Source organism: Trichoderma harzianum, assembly GCF_003025095.1.
Source record: "Trichoderma harzianum CBS 226.95 unplaced genomic scaffold M431scaffold_16, whole genome shotgun sequence".
Lineage (NCBI taxonomy): Eukaryota > Fungi > Ascomycota > Sordariomycetes > Hypocreales > Hypocreaceae > Trichoderma > Trichoderma harzianum.
The window spans coordinates 425,295-440,209 of NW_020209264.1; the positions used below are offsets into that span (position 1 = coordinate 425,295).

At 49.1% G+C, this 14,915-nt stretch overlaps 8 protein-coding genes across 8 annotated transcripts; 3 read left to right on the top strand and 5 right to left on the bottom strand.

The window, feature by feature from the left end:
- Window positions 1-323: 323 nt before the first annotated feature.
- M431DRAFT_499867 (hypothetical protein) lies at window positions 324-706 on the top strand (the record flags this gene model as incomplete). Its single annotated transcript, XM_024917846.1, has 2 exons — window positions 324-453; window positions 474-706. The coding sequence occupies 2 exons, from the start codon at window positions 324-326 to the stop codon at window positions 704-706; spliced, it is 363 nt and encodes a 120-aa protein (XP_024769525.1).
- A 221-nt stretch (window positions 707-927) lies between these two features.
- Window positions 928-2,626, bottom strand: M431DRAFT_9700 (hypothetical protein; the record flags this gene model as incomplete). The annotated part of the gene is made up of 3 exons (XM_024924890.1): window positions 928-1,889; window positions 1,951-2,040; window positions 2,104-2,626. 3 exons carry the CDS (start codon window positions 2,624-2,626, stop codon window positions 928-930), a joined length of 1,575 nt encoding a protein of 524 aa, XP_024769526.1.
- Window positions 2,627-4,275: 1,649 nt separating this feature from the next.
- M431DRAFT_9701 (hypothetical protein) lies at window positions 4,276-5,373 on the top strand (the record flags this gene model as incomplete). Its single annotated transcript, XM_024924891.1, has 3 exons — window positions 4,276-4,564; window positions 4,667-5,000; window positions 5,118-5,373. The coding sequence occupies 3 exons, from the start codon at window positions 4,276-4,278 to the stop codon at window positions 5,371-5,373; spliced, it is 879 nt and encodes a 292-aa protein (XP_024769527.1).
- Window positions 5,374-5,479: 106 nt separating this feature from the next.
- Window positions 5,480-6,528, bottom strand: M431DRAFT_125550 (hypothetical protein; the record flags this gene model as incomplete). Its single annotated transcript, XM_024912249.1, has 3 exons — window positions 6,326-6,528; window positions 5,885-6,263; window positions 5,480-5,826 (listed from the first exon to the last, which is right to left on the bottom strand). The coding sequence occupies exons 1-3, from the start codon at window positions 6,446-6,448 to the stop codon at window positions 5,480-5,482; spliced, it is 849 nt and encodes a 282-aa protein (XP_024769528.1). The 5' UTR covers window positions 6,449-6,528.
- Window positions 6,529-7,629: 1,101 nt separating this feature from the next.
- On the bottom strand, window positions 7,630-8,305 carry M431DRAFT_486397 (hypothetical protein; the record flags this gene model as incomplete). The annotated part of the gene is made up of 3 exons (XM_024916380.1): window positions 7,630-7,748; window positions 7,786-7,840; window positions 7,964-8,305. 3 exons carry the CDS (start codon window positions 8,303-8,305, stop codon window positions 7,630-7,632), a joined length of 516 nt encoding a protein of 171 aa, XP_024769529.1.
- Window positions 8,306-8,543: 238 nt separating this feature from the next.
- Window positions 8,544-11,079, top strand: M431DRAFT_9703 (hypothetical protein; the record flags this gene model as incomplete). The annotated part of the gene is made up of 2 exons (XM_024924893.1): window positions 8,544-9,832; window positions 9,885-11,079. 2 exons carry the CDS (start codon window positions 8,544-8,546, stop codon window positions 11,077-11,079), a joined length of 2,484 nt encoding a protein of 827 aa, XP_024769530.1.
- Window positions 11,080-11,272: 193 nt separating this feature from the next.
- On the bottom strand, window positions 11,273-12,880 carry M431DRAFT_499871 (hypothetical protein; the record flags this gene model as incomplete). Its single annotated transcript, XM_024917847.1, has 2 exons — window positions 11,273-12,742; window positions 12,878-12,880. 2 exons carry the CDS (start codon window positions 12,878-12,880, stop codon window positions 11,273-11,275), a joined length of 1,473 nt encoding a protein of 490 aa, XP_024769531.1.
- Window positions 12,881-13,664: 784 nt separating this feature from the next.
- On the bottom strand, window positions 13,665-14,768 carry M431DRAFT_96460 (hypothetical protein; the record flags this gene model as incomplete). The annotated part of the gene is made up of 1 exon (XM_024924824.1): window positions 13,665-14,768. One exon carries the CDS (start codon window positions 14,766-14,768, stop codon window positions 13,665-13,667), a length of 1,104 nt encoding a protein of 367 aa, XP_024769532.1.
- Window positions 14,769-14,915: the final 147 nt, after the last annotated feature.

Below are 14,915 nucleotides of genomic sequence, written 5' to 3' on the forward strand. Positions count from 1 at the left end.
TCACTTGCACTAGTAGAGGTCAGAGAGAGCGACAATTAGGAACATGCAAAGCGGTGATATTCCATAAGCTGGTAATTGCACTCGTCGTTATCGACGCAAATGCACGATAATATTGCAGCTTCAAATGTTTTCTTACTGCAGGCATAGTTAGTATCTGTTCGGTTTGTCACGTGTAGGCTACGGACATGGCGTTCAATTTCTGGCTTCACCATGAAGTCGATGTCCGTTAACTCGATTTCTTCAAATATCGCTTTATCCCAAGTTTTGATCACAACTTCCCTTTCTTTTCGATAATCTGCAATTCCCAAGCCTCTAAACACGAGATGAGTCCTCATTTCCAGTCTGTCGTTCCAATCTTACGAATCTTCGACGTCAAAAAAGCCGACGAATTCTACCTAAATTTCTCAGGATTCACGGTGGATTGGGATCACCGTTTCGACGATAACCGCCACTGTATCGTCAAATTTCCAAAGGCAGCCTCATTCTACACCTTAGCGAGCATCATGGAGATGGGACCCCAGGCACAAAGATTCGCGTCATGATGAAAAAAGGAATTGTCGAGTATCATCAAGAGCTGATCACTAAGAAATATCGATACATGAGGCCAGGGATAGAAAAGGGTTATGGAGGGCTGGACTCTCAGGAAGTTACTGTGATTGATCCATTTGGCAATACAATCACATTTTGTCAGACTGAAAAAAGATGAACAATAAGTTGACAGGGTTATTCTAAGGGATAGGCAAGCTACGCAAAGTTTTCATCAGATGCAATCTCTCCAAGCAGATGCATAATAATAATTGACATCTCGTTAATGCACGGGAAATAATATGCTCCTATCTCCTTCATCCTCTTTATCTCCTAAATAGAAAATATCGCGAATATTCTGACTTGTGAGGTAGCATGAAATGCATAAAATGAAAGCGACTCTTAACTTCGAGACGGGCGCGTCTTACGTCCACGGAACACAATTATGCCACCCTCCTCTTCTTCGTCGTCTGGTTCTCCAGCAGGGCTTCGTTTGTCCTCTTCTTCAATGGTATTAGGAATCGACACACTTCCGATTGACAAGCCTCCCATTCTGGAAGTGAGGTCACTGGGGTCAGTCTTCTGATCCGTTCGCCACGGTTGTTTGGAGAACGAATTGGAATCATGCTTTCTGCCTTGCAATACTTGATCTTCAAGCAATCGTGCCGCAGTTACTCTGATTTTCTTGTTTATTTCGATTAGTAGCCCTTCTGTCGCATCCATGGCCTTCTTGTCAAAAACATCAGGGGCGCGCCAATGAGGATAGAGGTTGTTGTGTGACTCGCGAGCTTGCACTCCCTCTGGATGTTTCTCGAAATAGTAATTGCAAAGACGGCAAGTTGGCTTGCTGCTCCCGACATATCGCCATTTGTGCCAGAATTCGACATCAGCATTGTCACGCAGGTAGTTCAGTACGTAGTCCAGGACAAGAACTTCAGCATGAACCATGTGTGTCAGGGAGGCAGAGTTGCACCCCTCCAAAATCTTTACATCCAAATCGAGAACTTGCAGCTGTTCAGCCATAGACCGGTGTCTTTCTATTATTTCTGCGGAAGAACTCATTCTTCCAATTATTTCGGATGCGTTTGGTCGCTTTTTGTTTAACGGATGCGGGATCATAGTCGCTGATGGAATTACCGTCACCTTGATCTCGTGGAACAGTCGATCCCAGAGCCGGCTCGCGCGAATTATTGTTTCGACAGCGAGGTAATATGAATGCAAGCGACCAACGAAGTGGCGAAGCTCCAACCACGGCTTGGAGTTGTCCATCTCGCCTTCTCTTGCTTGCTCTGAAATCGAGTCTCCAAATTTCCGACGTTGAGCCTCGTGAAGGAATAAGAAGAGTTTTTCACAAGCAGCAAAGTCTATATACGACTTTGTCAGTAATAGGGTTAAACTCCAGCAGCTCCAGGGAAATCGACGTACATTGCGGATCCTCCAGCTGTTTGTCGTTGCCGAACTTGACCAATTCTGTGAGTTTAGAAAGCTGAGATTTAAACCTTGCGGCTTCCGATGCTGCCGATTATAAAGACACATAAGCCAAGTCTCTCACTCATGACGGCGAATGGGGTGGCTCACACAACGAATTTTGGCCATGTCGCCTATCATAGTCACTAATGCATTCCTCCAAATATACGATAGTACTGGTAAGGTAAAATCGGACGCGGTTTCCGTCGAATTTGAGGATATGCCACAGCGCTTCTCTGTGTACTTGAGATCCATTGCTCGCAGGTTGCTCTGTAGATTTTGCTACAATTTCGAGTAGCTGCTCCACAAAGAGCTTAACCTCGGGCAACTTTGATGCTTTGCGGTTGTTAGACCCTATGATATAGTGAACACCCTCGGGTTCTTCCAGCACCGCAATGCCGGTAACAGTAGATCCGTTCTCGCCGCGTTTGTTGTCGCAAACTTGAGCAAGCCGGTTGACAAAACACTTAAAAGTCTGTTCTGCGCTGTCGACGTTATCTCTCATTGTATTGGGCTCGTGCTGCGTGGCAGAGAAGCTCTGCTGCGGTCGAATCTTCTTCAAAGCTACCTCGAGGAGGATAGGCTCGTAGAAGCGCCGGGCGAGCTTTGCGCGCAATGGGATGGGCTTCGCCATATCGGCGCCGGTACCTTCAAGGCATAAATAATTAGCATAGGGAATATATTATGGTGGGTTGACATGTTAAGTACGAGTAGCTGATGGCATGTTTGCGACACTTTGTCTCGCGGCTGATGATCTTGATGCGGATGCGAATCCTTGTTGTCGATTATTGTACGATTCAAGTTGATCCGAGCATCTCTATTTAAATCAGTCGAAAGCCGCTTCCAAATTCCCAGACACGAACAATTCTTGTGTGGCATCATCATACATGATTTCAAGGCGAGAGGCCGTACAAAATGCGATTTGGGCCGACATGGGGATTCCCGTCGTATCATTGGATGCCACGCTACACAATTCACCTCTCAGTCAGCCTGTAGGCCTCCCTCTATGTGACCGTAATCCGTTCGCGTCTCAGACGTCTGGGCGGCCTACAATCGACAAACGGGGCCTTTGGGCCAGCCAGGCTGTGATGGGGTCTACAGAATCCCATCGAATTAATCGAGCCCGTCTTATTGGGTGACTGGGCTGTGGGAGGTCTACGGCTGTGGGTGGCCTACAGAATTAAGCCTGCAAGCCTTGCGGGCTTCTTATGCAAGCGCCTGGTTTCATCCAGCGGCAGCTTGCAGGGGTAACATGTGTTGGCCCATGTTTGGCTGATGGCGCACAAATGAGGCATTGCAGCCTTTGTTGCTTGAATGAAAGAACATGGTTTTGTATCTGGGGAGCATGTTGGGCAGATATGCACCGACACGAGATGCAATGCAAGGCATTCTGATCGGTTATGGGGGGGAAACAAGCCAAGTAAACACTGGGTAGACGTAGATTCTCACATTGCTGGGCGAATTCAACACCAGCAAGCCACGTCAACCTATCAGCATCCATCTGCCTCCCTCATCTTGAAGGATATGTCTCCACTGCTATCAAATAGGACTCCGCTCTTAACAAGGATTTATTTACTTATGCTCGTGGGCCACCCGCGTCAAAGAAGCTAGGATTCCCATCTTCCATCCCAACGAGCCTGGGAGAACGACTAAGGTTATTGTGTCGAATACGGAGCACACACTCTGGCATGACGAAGAACTAAACGGAAACTACATTGGTGTGCTCTGATATACAGCATAAACGCACTTAAGAACACTCTGCTTCTTCGATTCCGCTTTCGATATAGCTCCCATTCTCAATATAAGGGATTCATATAGACGGTATTTGTCTTGTTAATTCCCTAGCTTGGTCCATGCTGACTTTTGCATCTGTTAATTTTTCAGTCTATTCTCCAGCATCTCCCTTGATTGCAGCATCAAAGATACTTTCATACAGAATCTGGTGAGCATACACTGTGCTGCTGTCTTCCTCAGCTGAATACTTATTGCCAATTCGCTCTTTATAAGACTGCTGCGTGCATGTAGAGGGTGTGCCACTCAATCAGTTGGATTACTACAGTCTTCTTAAGGGCAGCACGCCACTGGCATCGGCACTATAGCCAGTAGCACCGGAAGGGTGGACCGAATTTACCCACTCAATCTCTATCCAAACATCTCAGCAGCAACAGAGGTGGATCAAAATATCGCCGTGATTGGCAACATCGAGCGACATATTCTTATACACCGATGACAGGAACCCGAGGATCCATGTTAGAGTGGCGGCCATAAACACAAATATTCAGAATGGACCCGGACGGCAAAGGTCCTTTTAGACCCGGCGCCACCGATCCCCTCCTAGGGAATGAGACATGCGGAGAAGAGCATCTTGGCTTCTCGGAGGCTGTAGCAAATGCAACTACGAATCAATCTACGGGATACAATGCGTACATGCCACAGGAATGGGTAGTTGGGTCCACCCTTGATCCAAGCATGTTACAAAGATTGCCTCTTACGTCCCCTGAGGTTGCCTTGCACACCCCCGATCCAAGCATGTTACCAAGCTCGGATCTTACGCCCCCTGAGGTTGCCTTAGGTATACCGACAGGCCCCTCCGTTGACGCTTATGTCCCCTCCGTTTTCTCCGGAATTCAACGCTCCCATGACGAGACTTAGATTCTGAATGGCTTACCAACAGGTTCGCCTTTTGGAGTCCAAGAGCGAACAACTGGTGAAACGAGCAATGATTTATACGAAGCAGAGGATCACATGGCTGCTCTTGACAATTCGTCTCCCCTTTCTTTTTCTTTTTCTGATTTCTCGTCTTCCGATAAGAGTTTTGAGAATGAGTTCGATGCCATGAATTTAGACACATCTGGACCTTTGACTGCAGGTACTTTGGTGGAATACCTTCCTTCTTCAGGGGCTGAGGCCGACTCGATACCTCCAACTGGGTCTCCAACCGTGGCTTTGCCTTTTGTGTGTGATAGAGATGGATGCTCAAAGTCTTTTGAGAAGAATTATCAGCTCAAGTAAGTTTTACCTTTTCTTTGTATCACGATGATGCTTTCATGGTACTTCATCCATATTATACTGTCGGTTACATGAGAGATGATAGAGAACTCGACTAACTCCAGGTACTCTTGCAGTCGTCATTTGGGATGGCACGACAAGAAGCTGCAATGCCCTCTTCATCCGGGTTGTGATAAGCGTTACCAGTACAAAAAGGATCTTGAGAAGCACATCTGGAGTCACCACCAAAGTTGGGCTGAGAGTACCGGCCGTCCTCCAATTCGAACCAAGTGCAAGATGTGTGGGGTCATATTGGAGCGGCCAGACAATGCCAAGCGCCATATGGATGAAGTCCACAAGAAGATCAAGAGAAGGCGAGGTCCAGGGGGTTAGAGATTCTGGCATATTTCCATATTTCTGTTCTGTTTCGCGCACCTGTTTATGCATTTCCGATAGTTTAAGCTAGCCATGTTTTGATGTTCGTATTTCAATCACTTAGCTATTTCTTTAAATCTATCTCAAGCAGCCGCTTCATTGTAACGCCCATGACCCCTGGATGCGGGACTACCACTGCACCAGCATCCTCAAGTGCCTTTGCTTTGATATCCGCAGGTACATCCCGGGGGGTGAGCACAGCACCCGCATGACCCATGATCCTTCCCAGTGGAGCCGTCCTCCCGGCTACCATTGCTACAATTGGCTTGGGGCTAGGAGTTGATTGTCGATATTCTCGGATGAGTTCAGCTGCTCTAAGTTCGGCTTCTCCACCAATTTCACCTATTACGATGATACCTTTCGTCTCTTCATTGTCAAAAAAGAGTCGAAGGCCATCTGCTAAGGTGGTACCTACACAGTGTTAGCCACAATGTCAAGTTTGGGCACCAATAGTTACAGGTATTCTCACCTGGAAGTAAATCACCTCCCATACCTAGCACTATGCTCTGTCCCAGTCCAACTGCGGACGTTGCACCCACAGCCTCGTAGCTCAAAGTCCCCGACTTGGATACAATGCCTATACAGCCTCTCTGGTACTGCTTATACGGCATGATGCCAACTCGACACTGTTCCGGAGCTATAATTCCCGGACAGTTTGGTCCTACGAGCCGAGTTTTGCTCTGTGTACGAAGTATCTCATGTACCCGTAGCATGTCATGCACTGGAATATGCTCCGCCACAGATACAACCAGTGGAACTTCAGCCTCTATGGACTCTATGATGGCTTTGGCTGCAAACTGCGCCGGTACAAAAACAGCACTCACATGAGGTCGGACCGTTTTCATGGCCTGCGAATAGCATGAGAACACGATACCCCAGGGGTGCGACAAAAGTTTGGGGGTGTGCTCACCTCCTCGACGGTATTAAAGACTGGTAGATTAAGGTGCGTAGAACCTCCCTTGCCAGGTGATATGCCTCCCACTATGCGGGTGCCATATGCAATAGTATCTTTGGCATTTGCAGTCGCCTTCATGGATCATCTGGTCATTAGTATGACATTTCACAACAGTGAGGGGTCTCGTATTTACCGCTTTCCCTGTAAACCCTACATATTATATAAGTAAAGTACACAAATTCAAGCTACTACATTTATTACCTTGATATACTACAGCCGTGTTTTTATCCAGTCTCAGGTTTGAGATTGTGCTATCATAGGCAGTCATGCATCGGGCAGCCGAGGCTGAGAAGTGTCGTCGCCAAGTTGAGGGGCAGCTTCGGGTTGGTCTGAAAATTGACACCGCCATCGTATGCAGGTAATGATTTGACCAGCTGAAATATCTCATGAAGTAGAGAAATAACCAGTAATTGAGTACATGTATATTGTTCATGTATATGCAATATAGGTTGAGTACGTGGCCGAAAGACAAGTCGTTCAAGTAAATAATGAGAACGTGAACTATGCCGAATAGAGCCCCGTTTTAATGAGCAAATGGCTATATGCACTGCTATGGATCCGCACAAGACGGCTACTCCCATTGTCCCATTTCTTACGGAGGGCATTTAAAGTGCAAACAAGCGCACGGAGTAAAGATTGTATTTGAGTTATAAGATAGACAGCGATAGACTATCATTTTTGGAACTAAACTTGCACAACACTGGCCGTTTCGCAGCTTACAGGTACGCAGGCAACAATATTTACCGAGTTCCAGGGTAACAGTATTAATAGCCTAGAGCTTGAAATCTTAGTGCTCGAAATACACATTACAAGCTGTCCGAATGGTTTTCAGTTGTAGAGGCATATGTGCCTAGCAACAGTGTAAATGTGAATGTAACTACACAAAATCAGAGACAGGAGAGGCTGAACTCTGAGCGATAGGCTGAACTATATAAGTGACTCCATATCCGTTGCACGTTGATGCACGTGTGAATGATGACGTGGGGTTTCCTTCCACTCCCTCTCCCTGCATCGTGTAGCGCAAAACTGCGTCATCTGATTGGAATGAATGTCATCGTTCAGAGCTGCGAACACAACTATTTATCTTCTCTTTGCCCATATGTACTGCTGGGAACTATCTTCGTCGTATCTTAGTCAAGCACATCCTGCGAAACCGGCACTGGGGTAGAGTCGCGATCATATGTACTCGATTTACATTGATGTTTTCTACAAATCATCCGTGGTACGCGAACCAAGTGTGGCTGTGTCATCGTGATCATCTAGGAATAACCTTGGAAGTCGTCGAACGAACAGCTGAAACCTGCTTGTCTCGGACACGACCGATTTCGGAGGAATTCGGAAACTGTAGCACCGTTGTGCCCTGACTTGGTGAGAGTGTCTGCAAGGACAGCGGCAGAGCAGAATCTACTGCTTACCTGCACGGATCTTGATGAGCGCATCTTGCATGACGCCCATTCCAAACGAAGCAACCTATTATGATGGGTATGAAGCACTCGCACAAAATGTTTGTTGAATTCAAAATGAAATTAAAGCCTCGGCATCTGGTGCTTGAAGTATTCCCAATTGTCCAATCGGCCCCCAATGAGGTTACACAATATGCGCTGTTCGGTCGGCCAAAGCCGAAGTTTGTGTACTTCCTGTTGTAAGCCCCTCGTCGACGGCTTCACGTTGGTGCTTGTCTTGAGGAGAATTTGGAAAAGAAAGGCCCAGGGAATGAGGCTCTTGCTTTGATATGTCACAATAAACAATTCCAACCAACGCTCCTGCGACAGAGAGGTGCCTACTAGTAGTCACTATTTTCAACTCAGACCAAGCTTGTTGCATTGCCCCATAGCAAGTTTGCAAAGCCACCCTGTGCTGTGGCTGGTTGGCCGCTCCCACACTAGACATCGTCTCACCCACCTTCAAAGCCTGGCCTCGTGCGCATAGCGTCATGCCGAATTCGTCCTCGTGCTCTTGAAGGCAGCAGGCTGCAGTGGCTATGGACTGACTGACTGCAGCAACAGCATCAGGATGAGCTGAAGCGCCGAGTCAAGGGCCCGCGGCCTTCCTTTTCTTCTCCCTCCTCCTCTGTCAACCTTTATACAAACACATGCATGTGTCGACAACACGAGACGCGCAATACCTTCCAGAACAAGATCCTGTACCGCTGTGAAATGCCATTACCGAACCGATGCCTCGCAGCAAGCTGCCCTTTCGATCGAGCTCTGTCAAGGCCATGGGCTCCAACCTCTTCTCCCGAGGCCGTCGCGAAGATGCACATAAGGATATGGTGAAGCAATCGGGCGAGCCACGGCGTCGTCGGGCGTCTATTTCGGCGGGCGAGCGGCCGACCCCGGAATTCCAGCGGCAAGCTGGGGCGAAAGATTTCAGGTCGCACCAGGAGGTTCAGAGGCCGACGATGCCGCCCCCATCAGCTTCATCCAGCAGGGCTCGAAGCCCGCCACGACGAGAGTCCTTATCTCGAGGCTCTGTATCGCCTCATTCTCGCCAGAGAATACCAGGCGGCGGAGATGCTCGCCGCAGTCACCAGTCCCGATCGCCTCCTCGACGACGATATTCCTCTTCGGAAATTCCTCGACCACGAGAGATGACGCACCAACCTCAGTCGCCAGCGCCTTCACGATCGCAACGGAGTGGCAGTCATGAACGGCGTGATCGACATGGATCAGTAGCTACAGGCGTACCTCCGTCCTCTCCACATCTCGCTCCCAAATCTGAATGGAACAACTCTTCAAGGGAGGCTCGGCAGGAGGCCCGACGATATCCGCCTTCAGCATCGGCGAATAATAGACCGCAACCTGCGAAGCGAGGCAGCTCTCCCTATCAGAGACCATCTACAGCTTCCGATAACCATCGCTCCGCTTCCGATAGACATCGCTCCGCTTCCGTAGATGGCTACGATAGAAATTCTCATTCTCAGCCAAGCTCTGCCCAACAACCAACATCGCCCTCTCGTCGTCCGAAGCACGAGCGCAGAGGCTCAGACAGCTTCTTCAGCAAATTCCCAACTTCATTTGCAACATATGCGGGAATTCGTGCGCTCTCGGAGCATGCCGACAAGGCAAAAGAATGGGTTGAGTGGTTCAACGACGTAAACGACGCCCCGGACGAGATTCGCGCCCTCTCTACTCGGATATCCACTACGCGTGACACTATTCAGCAAATGAAAGAGTGCCTAGAGGCCAGGCCAGACCTTATTGAGGACGAATCAGGACAGGTCCTCAAGTCTCACATTGAAGACGCCATCGAGAGCACTAGTGAGACATTGAAGAAAATGACGAAATTGCTGGCGAGCTTTTCTGGAGCTGCAAAGCAGGACAGCACAGCTCTTGGACGCTTGGAAGGCTTTTGGCATTCATACAATTATAAGAACGAGGGTGAGGAGCAGATTAAAGCCGCCGATGCTGAGTTGCAACAACAGCTACTGCAACTTGGTACCCTCATGTCAAATATCTACGCGTTCGTCTATCCCCCTCCCTTCAGTTACTTGGCACATCCTAACAAACAGCAGTCGAGCTTTGAAAAGACCGTCACCAGGCATCGCCACACCAAATGCATCTACTCCCCCTCAAACGGCGGCAAGGATGAACCCTCCGCTAAACACATCAATACCGATGCAGCAGCCGACAACTTCAATACCCAACCGACCTCCCCCATCACCACAACTGTCCCCTAAATCCAAAGGGCATTTTGAAGCAACTGGGAATCCTCCAAAAGTCGTCCCAAATCCGCCGACTCCTCCGCGTTCAGAACCATCAGTTGAGCCGCCGCCTCAGTCCCATGGCTCTGCCAATACAAGCGCAACGGGCCTTGATCCGCGTAATACAAATCCACCGCCGAATGCGAAAGATGTCCTGCTGGATGCTGCCTGGGAAGGCGACGTCAAAACTGTGGCCAACTGCATGCGCCAGGCGCCTCCCGACTCATGCGATCCCCATGGACTGACACCACTGCATCTCGCTGTCGAGCGTGACCACATGGCCGTCGCCATGTATCTTCTTGATCATGGCGCAAATGTTCACGCTCGTGCTGATGGTGGCTGTATGCCTCTTCACTTGGCTGCGCGTTATTCAACTGCTGCCACAGTAGAGATGCTTATCGAGCGCGGCAAGGCTGATCCCAACTGCCAGACCACTGATGGAAGAACGCCACTTCACTATGCTGCTAGATCTGCTGAGGATGGAGATTCGGAGCGACGAGAAGTGATTCGCGCATTACGCGATTTGGGAGCCAATCCTACGATCCAGAATAGAAGAGGCGAATTGGCTAGAAATGTGGCTGAGAAGAGAGACTACTGGGATGCGGCTGCAACACTGAGAAGAGCTGAACAGAGGTGGGAGCAACGGCAGCAGCAAGAGTTACACAAACAGCAGCAACAACAACGAGAACAACAGCAACGAGAACAACAACAGAGGGAACAGCAGCAGAGGGAACAGCAGCAGAGAGAACAGCAGCAGAGGGAACAGCAGCAGAGGGAACAGCAGCAGAGAGAACAGCAACAGAGAGAACAGCAACAGAGAGAACAGCAACTGCGAGAACAGCAACTGCGAGAACAGCAACTGCGAGAACAGCAACTGCGAGAACAGCAGCTACGAGAGCAGAAGCATCAACAACAACTCAGAGAAGAAGCCATGAGAAGCACAAGAGAGAGCAATCCACCGAAAAAAGAGGGCGGTTGGCTGCAAAGGTACAGGCTAAGGAAATAACGACTTACGACGACTTTGATGATAAATATTCTCTCCATATATATTCACTTCTAATGTGGGATGCATACATATGGCGCAGTCTTTTGCTGAGGATACGCACTTTGCTATATATTTGTTCATGATTGACGAATCCACCATCTATATCAATTAGACTAATGCTATTTCTTTCCCGCTTTTTAACCACAACACTTCCTTAAAAGAATCTCCACAAAGAGTCTGCGTGCCTTGTGCTCTTGAAACGACTATAATAAAAACAGGCTGGCCACATAATGAGAAGCAAAAGACACCAGAAGATGAAATAAACAAAGAGATTGGCGATGCCTTTGGTGTTTCCTGGATGCATAGGATCTCCGTGACCGGTTTCAGTGCCAAAAAGGTTTTTGAGCAACGTGCCCAGAGGAGACATGACGAGGTTGAGGTGGACTACATAGAAGAACAGGGACGATGTGCCAAAGCTCAAAAGCATACCGAAGCGCTTCGCAACGTGCACAGGGATGGAGCTAAACGCTCCGAGCATAAACAAGTTGCCAGCCATGGTGAAGGCCCAAAAAGCAACATCAGGAGGGTATTTGATGATGTAGAAGAAGGATGCTGCCGAGGCAAGGTAGGGATTTTCGTTGGCAGTCTGAGCATCCTGCGCGGGAGTATGCAAACAATCCTCCGACAGGTTGCCTACACGCAGAAGTCTGGTGAGAACAAAAATAGCGGCAAAGATGACGCCCGCAGATGCGTGGCCGATGGCAACAGCAGAGATTGTCCATTTTCGGGCAGTGATGATGCGGCCGTAGAGAAGTCCAAGGATGGCAAAGGAGAGCCATGCCATAGGGGGGAAATTCGACATGACGCGCTCAGTAGAGACGTACCAGAACCAGATGGCGAGAAAAGGATGCTTCGATGTAGGGACGAATTGAGTTGAAACAGAACCGTCTGATCCTTCTGTGTCGAGGCTGCAGCGGCCATGGTCCTCAGACAGCCAGATATTCCACCAAATGGTAATGACGCTTATAACAACGAGGAAGATGTTATGGATATGCCATGAGAGTGATGAAGCTGTTGCCGCTCTCTCTCTTTCTCTGGCAGCGTGCCTTCGTCCGAGTAGTAAGGGCTGGCTAACTCCTCCCTCTTCATCCTCGTCATCATTAGTCGTGGGGACGTAGACGGCTCCAGATCGCTTGTCCATAATCAAAAGGCCTCTCTCCAGCACCCCGCCGAGCCATTTCTCAGTTCGATCCATCAGCAGCCACAACATCCCCGCTAAAACATAGTCGACTCCTAGTGAGAATAAAACGACGTTCATGAACCAGAATTGGCCTCCTGATGCCACAAGTCCGATTATCCAAGTCACTGCAGTCAATACAAGACCTCTCACGGCATAGTATTGCATTAGCCTGCCTGCCGACCACCCGAGGCGAGTACGCGACTGAGAGAGGAGAACAACTCCCATTCCGAGAAGAAATGTGAATCCCGGAGCACAGAAATGGGTCAATGTGCGAACGATGTAGGCAGTGGTGAAGTTCCAGCGGCGCACTATAAGACCATCCATCTCCCCATCAATGTTTGTTCCATGTTGCCAAGTATTTAGACCGAGAGCGAGATGATCCATGGCCATCAGGGCCATGAGAAGGCCGCGCTGGAGATCGGGGGCGAGGAGTCGGACCGTCGGCTGCTTTGCTGTAGGAACGGGAGACATTGACAACGAGGGCGATTCGGTTCGTGAAGACGTAGGCGCATTCGGATCGGAAATTGAATCATAGCGGTAGCCATTTTCGCTGCGGGCAGGAGCCTCAGAAGAAGAAGCCATCGTGGCGTTGGTCGTTGACGGGCTGTCGCCAACCCGAAGCCACGCTGTATGAAGAGCAACTTGGAAGACAAACGACAAGCTCAGTTTCTCGGAAGGGCAATTACAGCAGATATATTAAGAAGTAAAAGAAGAGAATCCTAAGCTGCCCAAACTCCGCGAAAGACTCCGCCCTCCTTAACAGCTCCGGCATAAGATAGCACTCGCACTACCTCCATCGCGTTGTCCGACTTCCGACGTCAAACAGTTTAATGACGAACCCCTGGGACTTTTTCCAGTGGGATCCTTTGCAAAAATCCGACCGGGGGGGGGGGGGCAACATATTCCTTTGACCCGCCCCGATGAGTCCGAGGCTAGACTGAATGGCTCTTAGAGTCATTAGGCCGACTAAGCGCGCGGGCAGATTCATAATGCGGACTTGTTACTGCTGCCCTTTCTTGGTGTCAGCAGTGTAATGGGCGGTCCCGAGATAAACTTCTTATCAATCAGGAGAATGACCAAAGAAGAGGCGTAAGGAACACGCGAAGGAGTAAGCACTTGGTCCAGGAGGGTTACGCCTCGAGGCTCTTTACTCCAACGTGTGCCTTTTCTTACGTGTTCGTGCCCATCCTCTGGAAACTCTCTCCACATTTCGAGTTGAAGCACAGTACTCGTATTAGACAATATACGGAACAGCTACCCGCGTCAATTCGTAATCCACAATCGCGGTGCCGAATACTAATCAACCAAAAATACTATTGGCTTGCTTTACTAAACATTTTTGAAGCGGCTCAGCTACCCGGGCCTCCTATCCGTACCGAACTAAAACATGCCATAACAGCTTCAACTCTTGCAACCCTTGGGCTAAATCTCCTCTATCTCCCAGCAAATCAGCGCAAGCAACCCAATCTTTCACTGCCTCTCCAATAACCTGTACATCCACAATGCCATTAAGCGCAATTTGAGCCGCTAAGGGGGGCATCGTTGGCCCTCGGAAGTCACTAGGAACGCTCCCTGAAGACAGCTGAAATCCGTGATGTACAAAGACTGGGAATTTATATGTTTCGCCTAGGGCCAGGAGAAGGAGCCCAGTGCCGCCCCGCGTGAAAAACGACGGATCGACAACCAGGGCCTCGACATCTCGTGAAAGAAGAACATCGCCGTGAATCTGCGCCTCGATCAAGTGATCTAGGTTACGGCTTGGCGGTCTTTTGTAGATATCTTTTACGAGAGGCGATGTGCTCAATGCGTCGATATACTCCACCATCCTTTTCGGCCGTACGTATTCTACACCCAGAGCTGTATCTCGTAGAAAACATTCTTTCAATAGAGCGGCCAATATCGCATCAAATTCATCCGCTGTGCCTCTTTCTTTTGGGATTGCTTGAGAACCACCAAAGGTAAACGTAGACCGAGACGACACTTCTGGTCGAAGTAAGAAATAACAAGACCCGAATCGTGGAGAAGGCCCGTCAGAATTACGCATCAAGTCCAAAGCACCGTACTTTGGCCTTAGTGTCGGATCGAAGGCATTCGCCACAGTGCCTGAGTTGCCAGTGTCATGATAAGCACCGCTGAAAAGGTTTCGCTCCCATTCGTCTCGTGCACCGCCCAGCTGAGTCGCAACAAGTCCATTGGAGATGCCGGTTTCGAATTGATTCCGGTATGTGTCGTCCTTTAAGAGAGACTCAACGACAGTGCGGCCACTACGAGACGGGCGATCGGGGTGAAAATGCATCGCAACACGGGCATGCTGAACTATAGTCTTTCGGATATCGTCTAGCCTCGCTATTGGGATGTTGGACATGCGAAAAATGTGATATATGGTTTGGAGAGCCTCTGGTTTGAGTGCTGCTGCCTGGGCTTTGATGTTGGCGATGGCCGTTGCCTGAGAAGGATGCAGCGCCGGCATACTCTTTTGTGATGATGCCATTTCTAACAATTATCGCGTATCCATAGAAATGAAGGAGTTGGTGAGTGTACTCGTATGCAGTGCATGCAAAATTGTGATTTATCAGAGAGGAGTTCAGTAACTACAATCCGTGATCGCAATGACTCA